Raw genomic sequence first — 20850 nt, forward strand, 5'->3', positions numbered from 1 at the left:
ATACCAGGAAGACACAGTCATAGACGCATGAAAGAATTTTAGACTTGGTGGGGAATGTTAAGTACAATCTGGTCCAAATTTCTCATTTTACAGAGTCCGAGGCCTAGTGAGGTTAAGTGAGTCTTCCATATTCAGATAATCAACAAGAGGCAGGATCAGAATTATTTCCATGACAGACATGCATTCCCAGCCACCACCACACAGACACAGCTCACTTATATTTTAACAAGCAAACGAAGACACAATGAAGTTAATTTCATTACCCTGTGACACCTACTTATATTTCTTTGGAGAGGGAAACCTATGATATATACCTTTATAAAGTTTTATCATCTTACCCACATTCCATGGTCTTTTTATTATATTAAGCATTAAAATAAATTCAAAAATGAAGTATTCCATAATCTGATTTTTTTAAACAAAGTATCTTCAATTTTTCATGTATTTTCCAGTCTTTGTACATGTCATTTATTAAAAATCAGTACATATATAATTTTGTATTATGTGTTATTCATCTGCCATTATGTTGGGGCAATTTACATGTTGCTGTATTATTTTTATAATTATTTGCAAAGATAATAATACCTATATAAAATGTAATACTCTATATAGGTCACGTACTTAATTTCACTATTTACCCACTGTAGAAATCTGATTAAAAATCAGTACATATATAATTTTGTATTATGTGTTATTCATCTGCCATTATATTGGGGCAATTTACATGTTGCTGTATTATTTTTATAATTATTTGGGAAGATAATAATACCTATATAGATGTAATATTCTATATAGGTCATGTACTTAATTTCACTATTTACCCACTGTAGAAATCTGATTATGTTTCCTTTTTTAACAATTATAGGAAATAATACAATTAATGAATCTGTAACATTTTTCTAAATATAGTATTTCTCTTCTTTTGAATGATTCTCAGGATAAAGTCCCAGAAGATTCAGATAAAAAAAAAAAAGTAAGTATTTTTATGATTCATTACCTACTACAAACTGCTTTCCAAAAATTATTTCAATTTACAGTGTCAATCAACAAGGTATAAGCACAGCAGTTTCAACAGAAACTTAAATGGAGTAATCAACTGTTACACAATTTTATTTACCAGTTGGCATGCTATTGTTTTATTGTGCATGATTTGATTTCTTACATACAATTTTTTCCATGAGTCTATTTATTACACGTATTTTCTCCTGTGTATATTAAGATCTATTCAGTATCTCTTTTCATGGGACCTGATTTTCATATTAACCATAATACCTACATATCCTTTATTAAAAGCCATCTCAAAGAATTTTAGAGGAAGAATCAAACATGAGTAACTTTTGGGTTTCGACATTTTTCTTAACATTAGTTCTTTAAGTTCATTTACCTAAACAAAGGTCTCAGTTCTTGTGGTAATTATCCTTATCCATTCCAATTTTAAACTGCTTCTCCAACCAGCTTTTCCTCTTTGCCTTATACAGAATTCTGCTCCTCAGCAAACTGTCTTTCATACAAATTAGGTATATTTCACAATCTCATAAATTGAATGCCTCATTACGCAAAAGCTGAAAAGAATATGTGCTGAGCAAGCTTTTAGAAATCTAGCATCTTTTCAACTTTTAAAGTTTAAAGAGGGGAAGGAGCTCACCTTTGCTTGCTTTTCAGCTCTAGGTCTGCTGCGGTGGCTACACTGTGGCGTGTGTCGCTGGAAGCCGTCACCAGGTGGAGAACGGCCTCGAGCTCAGGCACCTGCTCAGCTTCTATGAATTTCACTATACCCAACTTGCACTGTAGATAAATGAAGGCAAGGAAAAGTATCGATCAGAGAGACAAAGACCACTAACCTGAAGTATCTGTTTAACATATTACTATGGTCATAAACCAAAGATTAATAGAACAACAGTAGCCACTCCTATTTAGCCTTACAGTGTGCCAGGGACCATACTAAACCATACATATTCATCATTTCATTTAACCCTCACAATCTAGAAATGAGTACCATTATACCCATTTTTCGGATAAGAAAACTGAGGCAAGGCTGAAGAGATTAAGACATTTAATAAATGATGAAGGCACAATCCAAACCCAAGTCTCTCAGACTCCAAGGCCACTATGATACAAAGCCTTCCTATTTGGGTGAAAAGCCTCTCTAGAATGGTGAAGCCTTGAAATGAAGTCCAAATCTGGAGCCTCTAGGTCGAGTGTGGTACATCGGGAGTGAGGTACTCCATGGATTCTTGTGACAGTTCAAAAAGAAATAAAACTCACAGTCCATGGAGTTCTATTCCACTGCTAACACACGAACTCTGCCCTCTATAGTCTTACATACTGAAAACAACATGATTTCAGACATACGCAAGACTGTCAAATGTAAGTAAAATTCTAATCAAACAGTATTCAATCTAACTGGCTAAAATGAAACACAGACTGAAGAACAGATTCTTAGATTCTGCTAAGAACTTCATGCAACATGAAGAAGCTATGACTTTCACTACAAATAACTGTATTTAGGATAAATATACCTGCAAAATGAAATTTTACCTTTAAAATCAGTTACATAATAGTTCTCATGTATATGAAATAGGACTCATAAAGTTTACAATTATTAATACTACATGACAAAGGATGCAATTTTAAAAAGCAGACAAACGGATCATAAAAATGCCTGCCTTCCCTCTGTGTGTTCAATACAACTGACTTGTAACAAGAGCTACAACAGAGAAGATGCAAGCGTTTACTGCAGCTATGAGAGTCACTACATACAGATTTACAGAAAAAGTGTTCAAGGGAAACTGAGAACAATACTCATGTCTAGGAATAGGAGACTAGTTTAAAACATATTATGTGATTTATGCATTATTTAATACAGACATTTAAAAAGACATTATTTTAAAACTTGACATATTGTTTAAAAAAATGAAGCTCAAATAGTATATTATATAAAAATGTAATGTGTAAAAAATTACATTTGTGTACACACACACACGTATATAGAGTAGGTGAAAGGTGAATGACAAACTAGGGTGGTGGGATTCCGAATAATTTTTAATTTCTTGTTATAATATTCTGTATTATTTGAATATTTACACTATTACTAACACTATCATTTGAAAAAAAGAAAAACTGTTACATCTGAAAGAAAAAATGTAAAAAACAAAAGGGATGTTTAAAAATTAGAGGAAAACAGCTTTCATCCTTGAAACCAAACTCTTCAAGGCTCAACCATGAAATGGACAAAAGGCATACAGAAGCCCTTAGGAATTAGCAAATCATGACCAATGTAAGATTACCATTTAATGTTAACAGTGATTCTCCAGCACTGAGAGCTTTAGCGCTCAGAGAGACCTAGATGCAAAGCCTCCTACTAGGAGTGAGACTGTGGCTAATCTCCAAACTCAGCTCTTTTTACAAAATGGAACCAATAATTTCTATGCCTTGTCAGTTCTGCTGTGAGGATTAAATGAGATAATGTATTCAAAGTACTCAGTATAGTGCCTGTCACATAGGCCACACTGTAGCTTCTGCTAGTATTTACCTTTCTTTCTTTCTTACATCACAGTTTAAGAAGAAAAAAATCTATAAAATATGAAGATTTAATCTAATCACATAGAACCCTTGCTGAACAAATCATTCTATAAATTTGTGAGTGGCAAGAATGCCCACTTGAATTCTTCCCTTTCCTGGGAACACTGTTTTGATCAGTGATCACTTACATTGCCAGAAAGAAAAGGACCAAATCATTTAGACTGCCATGGAGAGATAAAGGAAGGATTGGAAGACTAACCCATGTTGCTTGAATTCCAAAATAATTACATACTGATCTCATCTGTTCTTCCCTGAGGTGCCTGATGACACAGACACAGTGAGGCACCTTCTCTGTAGAGCACCAGTCTTTTTTAAAAGCTGCTCAGAGAACATCTGTGTCCTGTTTAAATCCAGAATAAAATTCTTAATGCCAATTTTTCAATTCCCAGGAAGAAATATAAAAGGGCGTCATGCTTTTTCCCCCACATGGTCACTTGTTCCTCACTTTACACAAAACGTACAGCCCTAAAAAGGTGAATAACATAAGATAAATTGTATTTAAACTGCACCAAAGCAGCTAAACATTAAACCTATAATTAAAAACTAAAATGAAAGAAGTTAAAAACATTCAATCTGTAAGTGGGCTGTATTTTATACGTGAAATATGGAAGCAACATTTGAAACACTGAAGAGTTTTTCCCACTCCTCCCTCTCCCTGGGGCTTTAACCAATAAATGACATGATGATGTGAGCACATTACATCAATCACTCCTCTCAAATGTATTTCATTAGACAGCCTGAATAACTGGAATTCTCTGACACATGCTTCCATGGACTGACTTCACAGGGGCAAGTGTGCAGGGTTAAGCTCCATATGAACACACAGCGTGTGATACCTGTTCCAACTGTTCAGGCGTCCATGGGTTATCGCCAATAACTCGTTTAGCTGCATAAAAGCTCATTCCTGGGGGAGGCTGTGGTATTCCAGAACCTCCCCCACTATTTGAAGAAGAACCCTGTGCTGAAGATGAATTTTGGCGACTCTGGGATTCATTTAACACATATCTGGAAAGGAAATGGGAATTTAACCCCTCTATAAAAACACACACAAACACATGTATATGTAATACATTCAATTACATACTTTCCTCCCACAGAATTTCTGTTGAAGAATAAACACTTGAAATTAAAATTTCATCATAAAGGAGAATTTTAAAGATAGGTATCTTTAAAGGGTATCCACATCCTCAGCAAATTAGCCATTAGAGTATATCTGCTCAATTTGACTACAAATGAACCGTAACAGTTACCAATAATGAATATAAGTATTCTGTTCACACTCAATCCATAAATTATTATTCTAAAAGTCACTATGAACCCACTATATTTTGTTGACTGTAATGGAAATTAAAAGAAAAAAAAAGCTATTGTTTTATACCCAAAGCAGACAATAATTTTATATTCATTCCCATTTCTGTTCAATTCTCCTTAAACTTCTTGTATCTCTCCATCAGAACACCCACTAAAACCTCCAAACCACTTACCACAGAAGCATACACTGCCCCCAAAATGAAAAAATTCAAAAGGACCCAAAGAAGAAAAATCATGAGGAGGACCAGCTTTTTCCATTATACATTCAAAGCATACAGCTTCACAAATACTTATTTACTGATTTATCATCCTATTTCATTTTTAGTTTCTATAGATTAAAAATAAGATTTCTGGTAAATTCCCATTTTGAACCAATTAAACTGGTTAAACATTTAAACCAATTAAGCATTTCTCATCTACAAAATGAAAATTTTTATATAAATAATGATTCAAGTCCCTTTGAAATCTAAAATTCTAAGCTGACAAATTCCCAGATTTGATATTAAAATATCCGTTATAGTAAAAATTAAACACTAGGAGCCTAGCAGCACAGTAAACTATTCCACATTACTATATATCATATTCATTTCATTCCTAAATTCATCTAATTTTTTTAAAACTTGTTGAAGGACCACTTTAATATTTGTAGATAACAATGCAAATTCTCACTTGGAAGAAAAACGTGAGGGACCACTGGCTTGGGTACATTGTGTGCCTAAGTTAAATCTGGACTTCCAAGTTAAATTACCAAAGTCATCATTACCTGCCAATTCTGGCTGCCTCCTGATTTAACAACTGTAAAAGGAGATTTTCATTTATTTCTAAGTTACAGCAAGACTGATAGTACACAGGAAGTAAATCAATCAATTACTGAACAGCTAATATTGTACAGACTACCATCCCAGACACCAGACAGAGGAACAACATGAGGTGTAAGACTGTCTGCCGACTGGAGCAAGCTAAGAAAATAACAACACAACACGCGCAACAGCACAGGATGTTATCAGATGACAAAGAAACTGCAGAGAAATAAGAAATGATATGACACAAGTTCCACGGTAGCTTCCCTGGTGGCTCGGCTGGTAAAGAACACACCCGCCAATGCAGGAGACACAAGAGATGTGGGTTTGATCCCTGGGCCGGGAAGATTCCTTGGAGAGGAAATGGCAACTCGCTCCAGTATTCTTGCCTGTAAAATTCCAAGGACTGAAGAGCCTGGCGGGCTCCGGTCCATGGGGTCACAAAGAGTCATACGCAACTGAGCACACACATTACAGAGGTAGTGGAAGGTCCAGAAAATAAAACCGCCAAATCAGAAGAGTAGGAGGAGAACAAATGGGAGAGGAGAGAAAGTGAACAGCGTCAACTCTCTTGTGGCTGAGGGAGGGACAGACAACGGGGAGCCTCACATGCCGTGCTCATGGTGCAGATTACTGAAGCACAACAAAAGCAGTATTTTAGAAAAATATCTCTGGCAGCAGGACAACCTAAAAAATGAGCAGGCTGGAAGCAAATCACAATGTGGGCACTATGTGGGCACCAGGAGCCTGAGCCGGAGCAAACAGCTCCTGACTTCAAAGAGCTCCCAATCTAGTAGGAGAGAGGGACACGTCACCGCACTGAAACACCACGTGGCACTACAGAGGGTGCTCAGTGTTATGCGGACAAGGAGAGTGTCCTGTGCCTAGGGCAGGGGGTTTACGTCAGAGACAACAGAGCCGACGTCTAAGCTCCTAGGCTTTTTCAAAGTGATTTTTTTAGCTGTCGTTTCTTGCTGTTTTCTTTCTTTCCTTCTTCCTTTCTTTTGTGATGGGGAAGCATTCTAAGCAGAGGGAACTGTATGCTCTTAAAACAAAGACAGGCCAGGAGATACAGAGTGCATGGAGTGCATGAAATGCACAAGTGCGTGTAATGACTGGGAAATAACAGCCCAAGGATTTTAAGGTGTAACCTGGTAAGATCTGCGTTTGAAAACTCAGGAAGCTCTGCAGCAGAGTAGACAGTACTGAAGAAGAGAAGCTGGTGAGAAACGAGGAGAGAGGTTAAAAGAGCCTGAACTAGAAGGTAGCAATGGGAATGATTCCAGGGCACACAGAGGCAGTGGCAGGGAGTTTTATGGAATTGACATTGAGGCAACCAGGAGGAGAAAGCTGGAGCAACTTATAATTGTATGCCTACATGGCTAAGAGAATCATCACAGCACTGATGCAATTAAAGGAGAGAAACTACGTTTACTGGGAAAGATTGATTTCAGCTTGGATGGGTCAAGTCTGAAAGCACAAAAACAGCTCCAGGCTGTTAAGATCAGTAAGCAGTGGGGCTGGAGTTTAGGAGAGATCACGGCTGCACCAAAGCAAACCTGAGACACACTCATTTTCACCTGAAAGTTGAATCACTGAAAAGAGTACTGGACGCCACACAGTAAAAGCAGTCAAGAACAAGGTCACTTGTTTCGTTTTGCTTTGGTTTACTTACCCGTAAGGCATCAAAAGGACGTCCAGCATGAAGTCCAAAAGCAGCTGCACAGTCTTTGGTTTCTCAGCAAGATTAAACGGAGAAGCTGATTTTGATGATTCAACAGGGTATTTCATGTGAAAAAGGGTTGGTATTAAAAGATGCATTAAGCTGAAAAAACAATTACATTTATTGCAACTATTTAAAAATAAGGGTTTTTTATACATGCAAATAACAGACAAAACAACAACAACAAAAAAATCACTTGACAAAAAATGGCAATCGTAGCAAGGACCATTCATCTTCAAAATTACTCATTTACAAAGTCTAGGGACTGGCCTAGATTTCATTCTTATTTCTTTCTTATTGAAAGCTCAGTATATTGAGTGATAAGTGACATTTTAGCCAATCTGACTCATCACAAATACACCTGAGAAAAATGTATATAATATGAGCTCAATGTTAGTATCTATTACAAGAGATTTAATATGAAACTTTAGGTAAAGTTCAACTGACAACATGTCCTGTCAATCTTTTTTTTTCCCCCTTTTCACGTTTAATTAAAAATAAAGTCATTCAAAAACTAAAGAAATTAAACATGAATCATGTCAATATTTGGAATATAATATTAAATTTCCACCGTGTGAATTTAAGTAACACAACTTCAGTAATTCCTTCTTTCACTATACCTGTTGCTAGGAAAACAATTTCAAACTAGTGCTTACAATGTCTATTAATTTTACTTGTAGGAAGACTTTTCTGCACCAGCTACCACAAGAACACAGCTCTCTGCACCTTGTTATCCTGTTACACACGTGCACACAGACATTAAAGGGATCCTACCACATGCTCCCCAAAGAAAAATTTTTTTTACTTGTAAATGTGAGCATGAAGATCTTTTTAAAATGTTTATGCTCTAAAAAGCGAACTGAAAACATGATTTAACTCTTTCCTCCACAGCTGCTCTTCGTGTTTCTCACCAAAACAAGGCTAGGATACAGAACTTTTGGGCTACACTGAGAAACTAAGGAGGATAGTCTAAACCTCTTCATCTTGTCAATTCCCACATGACTACAAACAAGTAATCAGTTTCTTAAGAAAACTGCTCTGAAACTTTATATCCTCCAAGAGAGAAAGGTTTGACGAAAAGCATATTAGAACTCTAATTTTTGCAATCACAAGCTCTAATTTTTGCAATCAAGAAAATCAGTTGCTTCAAAATAAATGACCAAACTGAAAATGGATTTAGATTGAAAAAAATGTTAATTGTTCTGCACAGTTTCCCATATGCTCACAAAATATTTTATAATTTACAAAATTAACCAAACAGTCATGTTGAGGTAGCACAGCAATGTCGGCTGAAAGAGTTCGACTTAATTAAGCCTTTGCATTTGGCCAGGTGAAACCAGACGTGTGAATCTGTTTTTGAACGGCAGCACTGACTCTCAGAGGTGGGGAACCAGGTAACCGGGGACAGCATACCTGTCCTGCTGGGGCTGAGGCTTTCCTTCCATGGCAGTAAGAAGCGTAGGGGCCAGCTCACACTGTTTCTCCACCGGTAGCCGAGGATAGCCCATCTTAACATAAATTATAGTAAAATTCTGATGCAATGAGAGAAAGGCAAGTTAGTATAAAAGAAGTATTCAAGGATTTCAACAAAAACGTATGGTTGATAGCCTAGGCAGTTATCTTATAATGAAGAAACTGAATCCTCCTTCCTCATGCTTATCACCTATTACAGCCTGGCCAACCAATCTGTCTCAGGAAGAACTCCAGCCCCACTTACTCAAAATACTTACTTTAAGATGGGCTTCACAGGAAGGAGCAAGACCTAGTCTAGTGCATTTAAACATACATCAAATCATCCTGCTATATGCCTTAAACATATACAATTCTATTTGTCAATTCTATGTTTCAATAAATCTGGGCGGGGGTGGGGGGGTGGGGGGGCAGGTGTGGGGGTGGGGAATTAGGTACTCACATGTGCAGTTACTTTTCACTAAAAAGAAAAAAGTAATCCTTTGACCTACCTAAGCTGACATACTACACACCAGTATCAGATCTCCCAGTTTGTTACATTAATCCTTTCAAGCTAAGAGGAGGCCCATGTTAGGTTCCAGGCTGTCATTTCCCAGCTGGTCAATTACTAAAATAACCTCAGTACACTGTGGCACTGTGGTTCCTCACTCCAACATCTGACCGATGGATGAGGCAGCGAGGGGAGGCTGCGTGTGGTCAGTGTGTGAGCATCGCTACAAACCATGTGAATGCCTCCTTTTAAGCAAACCCATAAATGCATATCCAGATTTACACATAAGATAGAAATTTGCTTTTCTGAAGGACTTTAGAACAGATTTCGTAAAATTATTCCTTTAAAGACATCCTATTTGGCAGTTGTACTGGCACACACTGTTCCTATTTGCTCACAGGAAGACACGTGTATAATGGAGCTGTATGCCCACAGCAGGAACAGACAAGATGGCCTGGGCCAGCGCGTGGCTCCAAAGGTTTAGAATCCAGATGTTAGATAAGACCCAATAGAATTCTACCTCAATGCTACCACCACAAGGGCCAGGAAAAGAACATCATCTGCCATTACATAGCATCAGTATTTTTTACATTTCATTTTCATGAGGAGAACATCTAATAGGAATATTTCTTACCAGCCCCAGTTTACTCCACTTTTAAAAAGAGTATCTTTCTAAATATATAATATATATCAAATATATTATTTTTAGTTCAGCCTTCCTATCTCTTCCTGTCTTTTTACCTTTTTTTCTTCTTCTATCATCCTTTAACTTATTCTGTGCTACATAACCCTTCTCTTTCTATTTATACCAACGTCTCATAATCTTTTACTAAGAATCAATCCTTCTTTTATATAGCAACATACCCGACACATCACTACACCAACATTCACCCTGTGTAAAACGGCCATGCGTTAACCTGCTCCTACCGTTTCCTCCAGGTCAACACTCAATGGAGAAACAGTGTGTCCATTTGAAGAAAAACATCTCATGTTTTATTTAGAAACAGTCTAAGATGAAATTCTAGGCTGGCCAATAAACTGCTAACATCTACTAACCATTATGAAAGAAAACTTACTGCAAGTCAGAAAACAGTCCGAGACAACACTCACTGTGACAAAGGAGACTGCGGCAGGGTCCTGGTACTGAACCAAGAGCGTCTCTACTGGGAGCTGTATCTTGGGGCGGCTCTTTATGCGCTTATTCAGATGCACCAACAGTTCCATCACCTAAAATAGAGGAAGGCGTGAACTCAAATTCTTGACATTTTAAAAACAAATTCATTTCTCAAGTGTTACCTATTTTACTTTTTTCTTGTAAAGGATGTAAATTTGGCATCTCAGAAAGGGAGTACAGAATATTGGAATCTTGTTCCAAAATGCTATCCCCAAGAATCCATACACCAGAATTTTACTAGGTAATGTATTTCACAATGTCCTCCAAGTTAATTAAAGTTCAGATTCCACAGAGGCCTATACTGAGGCACAGTCCCCCAGAAGATGGTGAGCAAATGACTGCAACACACCATGCTACAGACTGAATATCTGTGTCTCCCAAAATTCGTACAGCAAAGCCCTAATCCCCACTGTAATTTGGAGGTAATTAGGTTTGGATGAGGTCATGAGGGTAGAGTTCACATGTAAGGGATGGATGCCCTTATAAGGGGATGAAGATACCAGAGTTCTCCCTTTCTCTGTCATCTGAGGATAAAGCAAGAAGAAAGCCCTGTGTAAACCATGAAAAGTTCCTGATGAAGAACCTGACCATGCTGGCACTCTGATCATGGACTTCCAGCCTCCAGAACTCTCAGAAATAAATGCTACTTATGGAGTTGGTAATGGACAGGGAGGCCTGGCGTGCTGCAATTCATGGGGTCGCAAAGAGTCGGAGATGACTGAGCGACTGAACTGAACTGATGTCATATAGTCTGTGGTATACTGTTATAGCCAGAGAAGGCAATGGCACCCCACTCCAGTACTCTTGCCTGGAAAATCCCATGGATGGAGGAGCCTGGAAGGCTGCAGTCCATGGGGTCGCTGAGGGTCGGACACGACTGAGCGGCCTCACTTTCACTTTTCACTTTCATGCATTGGAGAAGGAAATGGCAACCCCCTCCAGTGTTCTTGCCTGGAGAATCCCAGGGACGGGGGAGCCTGGTGGGCTGCCGTCTATGGGGTTGCACAGAGTCGGACACGACTGAAGCGACTTAGCAGCAGCAGCAGCATACTGTTACAGCAGCCCCTATAGACTAACTAAGAGTACTACAGAAAGAGAAACGTTCAAGGTACTGTGAGTTTCAAGAAGAAAACTTGTCTGCCAAGATCAAGAAGGACTTCAAGGAGAAAGTGACAGGAAACAAAGTCCTAAAGAGCAGATGAAATTCCAAGCAGAAAATCAGTTATAAGTAGGTATAAGAGGTCTAAACGAACATGGTGCACTGCATCTGACTGAAACATAGCATCAGTTCAGTTCAGTTCAGCTCAGTTGCTCAGTCGTGTCCAACTCGTAAGAGATAAAAGTGGGGCTTAGATTATAAAAGGATTTGGGTAAAATGCTGAGAAGTTTTTGCTTTATTCTGAAGATCATCTGATTCTATTCAAGAGTTTAAAGTAAGTAATACCAAGATTCCTCTCCGTTAAGTGGGAAAAGACGGCAGAAACCAAGGTCAACAAGCAACGATTCTCACAGGAAGAAAGGAAGCTACAAAGGCTCATGTCAAACGACCCCAGTCTTAACTATAAAGTGGGATAACACCACTTTATCTAACTAAGAAAGGAGCACTGAGATGTAAGATTTTTAGAAAGCCTTAACTAAAGACTCAAGAATTTAAAGTGAGACTACTCCAGAGGGCACGGCTTACACTATTCTCCATCATTTCTGAAATTTGAGCTCTAGCTTCAAAGCAAGTATTAAGGAGAGCTTATAGGGATGTTCACAGAGAAGGTTCAGTTATTTACAGCAATCATGAAATAGTGCATTTTAAGAATAACAAATCTAATAATATTCGTTAAACAAGTGATAATAATAATCATAAAATAGCTGACATTTATCAAGCAGTTTCCATGCAGAACAGCAGTTTGCAGTCCTGTCTCATCTGATTCTCAAAACAACTGGGAGAGGCACTGTTTTCACTCCCATTTGACCCAGGAAGCAGCAGAGGCTCAGGAAGTGAAGTAACGTGCTCAAGTTGACTGCGACAGCAAGTGGCATAGTCAAGATCTGACTCCAGGATCCGTATTTTTAACCTTATCAGACACACTGACAGCTGAGCTCAATGCATCTAAAGTGTCTGTCACTGTGAGACACTCTCAGGACCCTGGTACTTTGCAAAGACCGAGAATTCTACATTACCATGCTTACCTCACCCAACCTCCTGCCCATCCAGATTTGTGATTCAGCTGGATGACACGGAAAAAAATCAGAAGGAGACAGGCCAAAGGAAACAGCCCTCCTCAGACAACCTAAGCTAGGCTGATTCCTGTAAGGACCCGACAGAAAATCATCACTGATGGAGATAAACAACAGTGCCCAGAATTACATACTCTCTTGTTTATCACAGTTTTAAAATTTTAAGTCAATTAATTTTCTTCTAGCAATATTATCACCTTAAATATTGATGTACTTTCCAAATTTGATTATCTACCGCCTGGAACCCTTTATAAACTCATAAAAATCAGGAAATCCACTGAACCAGTCCTTCCCCCAGCCTCTGTCAGTAAACCTCCAGAATTATTGGTCATGGGTGTATAATATTTTATCTCTATCAGTTCTTATTACTCATTCATTTAAATTCATTTGTTCATTAGTAAACTTTTTAATGGACATATAACATATACTGAAGAGCAAAGTTAAGAATGTGTATGGCTTAATAAATTTTCACAAAGGAAACACATTTTTGCAACACCAGAAGTACAAAGTTCCTGCACCCAACTCACTAATGCCTCTTCCTGACTTCTAATACCAGATTTAAATTTATATACACAAAACAGGATGAACTCATGTGTTTTCATTCTGTACTATATCTGATATTCATCCATGTTGTTGCTCACAGTAATGGTTGACTTTCACTGCTCTACTAGGAAGAAAACCAGAATTTATCCATTCTCCTCCATCATGATATATATTAGATTATTTCCAGTTTGGACCATTAGGAATAATTACTATCAACATTCTTAGTTATGTCTTTTGGTGCACACGTATATACATTTTTATTGTATATAAACCCAGGACTGGAAATGCTTGGTCATGAAGTATACATACGATAAACCTTAGAATATGTCCAAGCAGTTTTCCAAAGTGGTTATACTAACTGACACTCCCACCAGCAGTGGTCAGTTCTAATTTTAATTTTATGTAAACTAGAATTCTACGTAACATATCTCATTTCCCTTAAAACTGGAAATGTACTCTAATGATATGACAGTAGAAATCGAAAACTTATTTCTCTGTGAATTTCCTGCTGGTCCAGTGATTAAGACAAGGGGTTTTCACTGAGATGGCCCAAATCCAATCCCTGGTCGGGAACTAACTCCTAGTTTTATTGATGATAAAACTTTTCATGCTGAAACTATTTATACATAAGCTTTTACTAAAAAATACTCTGCTTTTATATGAGTCTTATTTTTATGATTAAAAAAAGGTCTAATGTTTATAACTGAATTCTAGATTTGTGACAAATATCTATATCCTTTATTAACAATTACATAATAATCAAAAGTCTAATTATTATATTGGTTCTATTTGCAAAAGGTATTAGTATAAGCACAGGACTGTACAAATCATGAAAGTCTGACCAAACAGCCATATTTCAAAATAATTAAAAATCTGACCAAGTATCTAATACTTCAAAACAAATAAAAGGGAAACATACATCAAGCCTCCACCACCGGTGTTAAAATAAAGTGAAAGTCACTCAGTTGTCTCTGACTGTTTGCAACTCCATGGACTATACAGTGCGTGGAATTCTCCAGGTCAGAATACTGGAATGGGTAGCCTTTTCCTTCTCCAGGGGATCTTCCCAACCCAGGGATCAAACCCAGGTCTCTCGCACTTAAGGCAGATTCTTTACCAGTTGAGCCACTAGGGAAGCCCGGAGTCAAAACAACATGCAGGCAAATTATGTTACTGCTCTCAGTTATTCTTTTATCCCCAACTTTCATTCACTGACCCTTCATGTACTGAATTCACTTTCATACATAAGAGAAAGAATGAACATGTTTGCCATCAAGTGGAGGCAAAGCCTGGCAGAAATTACTTAGTTTGGGATCATCTCTCAGGTATAAAATCCCATGTGCCACAAAGCTAATTATTTAGCTTCCCTAAGCCTCAGCTTGTTCCTCAATAAAATGGGAAAAACATGAGCATCTATACCCTGCAGAGCTGTTAAGTAAGTTGTAATGAACTGAGAGACAATGATCACATAGGCATTTAATGCTTTGCATTATTATCATTTTCAGAAACACTTTTCCTCATTTGCAGAAATCAAATGATAACACTTCACAGGCCATTGTGAGGATTAAATGAAAAGATATGTCAGAGTCTAGCACACTGCTTAGAATGTAAACAGGTATCTTAGCTCTTAAATCTCTTTTCCCTTAGGCCAGAAGTTTTCACACTTACTTAACAGCAAAACCTCTTTATCAACAGAAATGATATGAAAAAAAAGCAAATAAAATCGATATTTTATAATATAAAACAAAGTTCACAATAATTATATCTTTAATACTTTATTCTATTTTGCTGCTTTTTAAAATTATAATAGAAAAACCCATTTATTACAATAAATTGAAAAAAGTCATAATCATTCCTTTTCCCTAGCCCATTCACAGCCACTCAAAGACACCAGTGTTAACAGTCTAGTGTTCTTCCTCACATCTTTCTCTGCAGTCACATAAACTTCTACAAACATATTTACATCTTTAGATTTTACATCTTGACTTTTTACAAAAATGAGCTATATATCATTAACATCAGCATAGAGTCCACTTTGTTTCCAGTTAAAAATATATAAGCTTCTTAATTTCGACCTAACTCATTCTTTGTTAATAGCTGCATAATATTCCACAGGATTCAAAGTTGTTTTCAAAAACTCACCTGTACTACTCATCACTCAAAGTAAATACATGTTCACATATTTCCTTCAAGCTTTTTGTAAAAAGGTTAGAAAAATTCACCAATAGATCAAAGTCAGCATTATTTGGAATATAAGAAGAAAATCAAAGGCAAACTTCTAGGGAAAAAGCTCCAAAGGTCCTTTTTCAAATTAGCAAGTTTCTAAAAACCTGACATGCTACACAATGAAATATAAAAATGAAATATTTTTTCCTGAATTCTACAGCTTGAAAAACAAAGAAGAAGCTATGCCTTCTTTGGAAAAGATCTTTAACATACACATTTTTATTGACAAATATCTTGGAGAACACACAGTGAGGAGTGGGGAAGCAGTAAGAGAACAAATGTAAAAAGTAAACCGAAGAAAAAAGGCCGATATTGCTTAGATACTGCTTAGAATTTTAACAATAGTTAAGTGATTCAAAGTTTCAGACAGAATCCAACCACAAAACAGCTCACCAGATCCTCAGTGCTTTCTACAGAAGTAAGGAATAGAAGGGTAGAGGGAGAGGGAAGAAATCTGATCAAGATAAAATAATGTATTTGCTGGTAACTGAGTAAAACATTTTGTTTACTCAGATACAAATTAATGACTGAAATGTTAAGAATGTGGATAGATTGGCTTGATTAATCATTATATTAAAACAGAATACAGGTGATCAAAGGCCTACACAGAAAATGTGTGGCAGGATGAGAAGGTAAAGAAGGAAAAGAGGGAGAGATGGAGAGACTGAGAACGGATCAAGCCATGAATGAGGTTAATAACCAGAGTAACCAATGTAAAATGCCCTCAATCCAAACCTCAAAAAAAATAAAGAAAAGAAAGTGACATGTCAATTATATTGATGAAGAGATGCAGCCAAAGTAAATAAAGTTAAACTGGTTAGCTGAGCCAAAGATTCACCAATCAAACCTACATGGAAGGAAAACACTGGTTACAATACTAACCTCAGATGAGAGGTATTGGGGTTAAAAAAAAATCTTAAATGGGATTTAAAAGATAAGAAAAGTATGTAACATATTATAAATTACTAAGAAAGACAAGATCTTCAATTTGTGCACCAAAAGGCATCCAGGTGAAATTATTAAAAAGAAAAGCAGAATATTTACAACAGTAGCAGGAGACTGTAATTCACTATCAGTTTACAACAGGACTAGAAGACAGGCTTCTTGAGAAATGAGAGCACAGTGCTGAGTGGCCTCTCCACACACTGAGCTCCCATATTCCACACAAAGGAACTATTTTTCTCAATTTTATGAATAGTTTTTATGAACATCAGAAATTATATACTTTAAAAGATTAGAGCGTTTGCTCACTGTGGAGGTTTCCAATCAGAATGCAATAAAACCATGCAAATTTTACACAATTTTGAAACTAAAAACAATATTCTTATAAACTAATTATTAAGTCAAAATTAAAATAACCTAATACTGCCCCTCAGTATAACAATGGAGTATAAGTGAAAGTGAAAGTCGCTCAGTTGTGTCTGACTCTTTGCGACCCATGCTACAGCCAGGCAGGCTACTCTGGTCATGAAATTCTCCAGGCCAGAATACTGGAATAAGTAGTCTTTCCCTTCTCCAGGGGATCTTCCCAACCCAGGGATCGAACCCAGGTCTCCCGCAAAGCAGGCAGATGGATTCTTTATCATCTGAGCCACCAGGGAAGCCCAAGAAAACTGGAGTGGGTAGCCTATTCCCATCTCCAGGGGATCTTCTCTACCCAGGAATCGAACTGGGGTCTCCTGCATTGCACGCAAATTCTTTACCAGCTTAGCTACCAGGGAAGCCCAAGGAGTACAACCAAAATAGTAATCAAAAAGAAATCCTCAGCTGAACCTGTTTTTGGTTCTGTTTCTTTTTTTTTTTTTTTACTCTGACCTTAAACAAATGACAATCATCCAAGTCTCAATTTCGTCTATAAAATGAAAATTATATTTATACCTCACGTAATCTTGTGAGGATTTAAGTTATTAGCACTTCTCCTGGCACATAATAACCTTTATCATTACTATATAAACTGAAATCTTATGTGAGAAAAATATACTAAAGGAAAACAAAAAAAGGAATCATTAGAATACAAACAGAAGAATTTGAGACTCTCCTGGTAGTCCTTGGTTAAAAATCTGCCCTACAATGCAGAGGACAAGGGTTCAATTCCTGGTTAGGGAATGAAGATCCCGCATCCCACAGAGCAACGAAGCTCAGGTACCACAACTAGACACAGCCTGCCCGCAGCGCTGAGCCTGTGTGCCACAACTAAAGAATCTGTGCACCACAACGAAACATCCTGCACGACGCCAACGAAGATGTGATGCGGTCAAATAAATAAACAAGTACATTTTTTTTAAAAGAATGCAAATTCTTTTTAAAAGGTGTTCTCTAGCCTTAAAAAAAAAAAAAAAAAAAGGCAAACGTTTGGTAGTAACAAAAAAAGTAGAAACAAGAATGGAATTTATTAATTCAGTAGTTTAAAATTCACTTAAACATAAATGAAATAAAACACAATGAGTAATGAGGGGAGATATTTTATAAATAACTGTTGCTTTATTCTTTTCAGATTTTAACTTAGAAGCATGATTTTTACCTTTATTAAACCTCAGTCCATCTATTTAGGTGATGTTACTTTAATGGAGCCTTAAAAATATTAAAAATATATATCATTGTTGTACTTTTTATTAAAATGTTTAAATTTTATTAAAAAAAAAAAAAAAAAAGAATGGAATTTCTCCACTTGAATGGTTACAGAATATTAAGAGAAATAGTATGACAGAGGTGAATAATATACAACCAAATGTATAGATGGTGAGAGATAAATGATTTTCTATAAAAGATAAAAACACAAGGAAATGCAAAAATCCTAAGTAAATAAGTTAAAAAAAAAACAAAAACCTTACTGAAAATACTCAGCCTAGAAACTTGGACTAATGCAAAACCGCCCTCCTGTTTCCCCTCCTGGTCCCCGCTGCAAGCCTCTCCACCACAGCCAGAGCGGTGGGGCCACTGCCACCAACAGCCTAAAAACTGCCACTGGCCTCCCACGCCTGGCCTCCCATCCCCCTTGCTCGGAGGCGCTGGGTCGGCCTGTGGCCCTCTTCAGCTCCCTGCCAGCCTTACACTCAGTTCCAGCTCAAAATCTCTGCACAGGGCCTTCTCTGCCCTTACTGGTCTCCCATTTCTCTGCCTGGCTATTTCCTACACATCACAGAGGCCTCCCTTACACCCTGCTGACTGCAATTTTAACTCTATACTATTTGCCTGATGGTTTAATAATGGTCTCCCTAACTAGACGTTTCTTTCCTTCACCAAGGTATTCCTAACATCTGGCATATAAAAGGTACTCAGCAAATATTTGCCAAATGAATGATGAGACTAAATAAAGAAACAAACCAACGCATGAAGGCCTTTTATTCCTTGCTATTCTGAGGGTAAGAAAAGGCCATAGCAGAGTTTTAAATAGGAAAATGACATAAACACGTATCTATCTCAGCAAAGCAGTTATTAACAACAGGCATGTCGAATATTAATATATGACAAGAATGTCCTATTCCTTCCCGTAAACATAACAGACATTCTGAAAGATACTATTTCTCCACTGAACTCAAACCAGGCCTCAAAATCCCTCTCAGGGCAGACCTCCAGGAAGGTCATTGCCAATCAATTAGAATGCTCCAAGGGATGAAATCTGATGATAGCTCAAAAACCCAAAAGTCTAGTATAAATACACGGGAAGACTAATGAACTATTTTAAACTGAAGAGTCCAAATGTTCCCTGTAGAACATTAGGTTAAAAAAGAACATCTTGATGTCACGGTTATGCAACTTTTAGTATAGTTCTTTACAAAAATCCTAAAACAGGAGCTATGCAAGACTGCCTTGCTTTTAAAAACATCTCTTTTGCTTACCTTAAATTAAGTTCATATTCATTGTCATGCTTAGCTGCTCAGTATGTCTGACTCTTTGTGACCCCATGGACTGTAGCCCACCTGAATCCTCTGTCCATGGGATTCTCCAGGCAAGAATACTGGAGTGGGTTGCCATTCTCTTCTCCAGGAAATCCCTGGTGCCTCAGTAATCCCTTTAAATTAAGCTCATATTCATAGCCAATGATTAAAGAAGATTTTTGCACCCCTGATGCAAAGAGCTGACTCACTGGAAAAGACCCTGATGCTGGGAAAGATTGAAGGCAAAAGGAGAAGCGGGGGCAGCAGAGGATAAGATGGTTAGAGAGCATCATCAACTCAATGGACATGAATTTGAACAAACTCCCCGAGATAGTGAAGAACAGAGGAGGCTAGCATGTTGCAGTTCACGTGGTCACAGAGTTGGACACAACTTAGCAACTGAACAACCACCACTTTTCATACTAGACTCAAGAGCATGGATTTTAAATCAGGCCTCCATACATTCCAGAACAAGTATGTCAACTATTATCATCTAGCACTGATGCCAAGTTTACAGCTGGAGCTACAAGTAGCTGTACTAAGCATTCAAAAGGTACTCTGAAATCATGGAAGGAGGTTATGGACTTACTGTCCATTTGTGAAAGGCCTTAACTGGGTTCATGAAGCTAGATTTCAATAATGGGAACAGAAAACCCACTTCATAAAATACATTCATGTACTCCCCCATTTAATTACCCACAATAGTCCCGGCATGCTTACCTTTTTGCGCACGCCTTCTTGGGTGCTGGACAGCTTGAGCAAAACAGGAGGAAGGAATTTAGATATGATATTCTGTAACTGCTCATCTGTTTCAGCATGTCCAAGTCGTAAAAAGACTCGTTCAAGCTGATCTATAACATAAAAAGAAAAAAGGAAAACTTAGCAAATCATACAGGACTGAGACTAATCACTTTTCTTGCTTAATCCTTTTTTCTATATGCAGATCCTTCAGTCAGAACTTTAACCACAGCTAGCCCTGGACATGGATGAGTTTGGCCCCGCTGTGAAACAACACTAAAAAAGTTTACTAGCTAATTATACTGTCTTAGAACTGTCCTGGTCATTTAAACTCTAGAAGGGAAGAAAACAAGGCTAAATTTCTCTCCTACTTAACAAAACTATTCAGTGTTTCTAGAGGATATGGATACCAGAAAAGATACAAAAGTTTTTAAGAAATCTTCTAGATAAGAGAGCCAGGGAGGAGAACTTTAATCAGATACCAGGGATAATAGATCTTCGGTGAAACCATCTTACTAATGAAATTTCTGCAAAGACAGAATCACTGCCCACTACTACTAGAATTAGCCAACCAGACTGTGAAAGATAAATTTCCACCAAGAAAGCCACTGAGAAACATCTTAACATCATAGGGATGCTTTCAGCAAAACCCAGTCTGTGATAAACTACAGGATAAATAACTA

General features: G+C 37.4%; 1 protein-coding gene across 8 annotated transcripts in view; it reads right to left on the minus strand.

The window, feature by feature from the left end:
- ECPAS (Ecm29 proteasome adaptor and scaffold) overlaps nucleotides 1-20850 on the minus strand; it is a 111042-nt gene that overhangs the window by 65294 nt on the left and 24898 nt on the right. For 6 of the 8 annotated variants that reach the window (XM_044940443.2, XM_044940441.2, XM_044940439.2 and 3 more), the window contains 6 exons: nucleotides 20150-20280; nucleotides 10487-10603; nucleotides 8830-8948; nucleotides 7369-7518; nucleotides 4419-4587; nucleotides 1646-1785 (listed from right to left, as the gene is read on the minus strand). In XM_044940443.2, the coding sequence (XP_044796378.2) occupies nucleotides 1646-1785; nucleotides 4419-4587; nucleotides 7369-7518; nucleotides 8830-8948; nucleotides 10487-10603; nucleotides 20150-20280 (826 nt within the window). Of the gene's footprint in view, nucleotides 1-1645; nucleotides 1786-4418; nucleotides 4588-7368; nucleotides 7519-8829; nucleotides 8949-10486; nucleotides 10609-20149; nucleotides 20281-20850 lie in introns of those variants that run through there. The other 2 variants (XM_044940444.2, XM_044940446.2) reach the window with 2 other exon arrangements.

This window comes from Bubalus bubalis, chromosome 3, assembly GCF_019923935.1.
Source record: "Bubalus bubalis isolate 160015118507 breed Murrah chromosome 3, NDDB_SH_1, whole genome shotgun sequence".
NCBI lineage: Eukaryota > Metazoa > Chordata > Mammalia > Artiodactyla > Bovidae > Bubalus > Bubalus bubalis.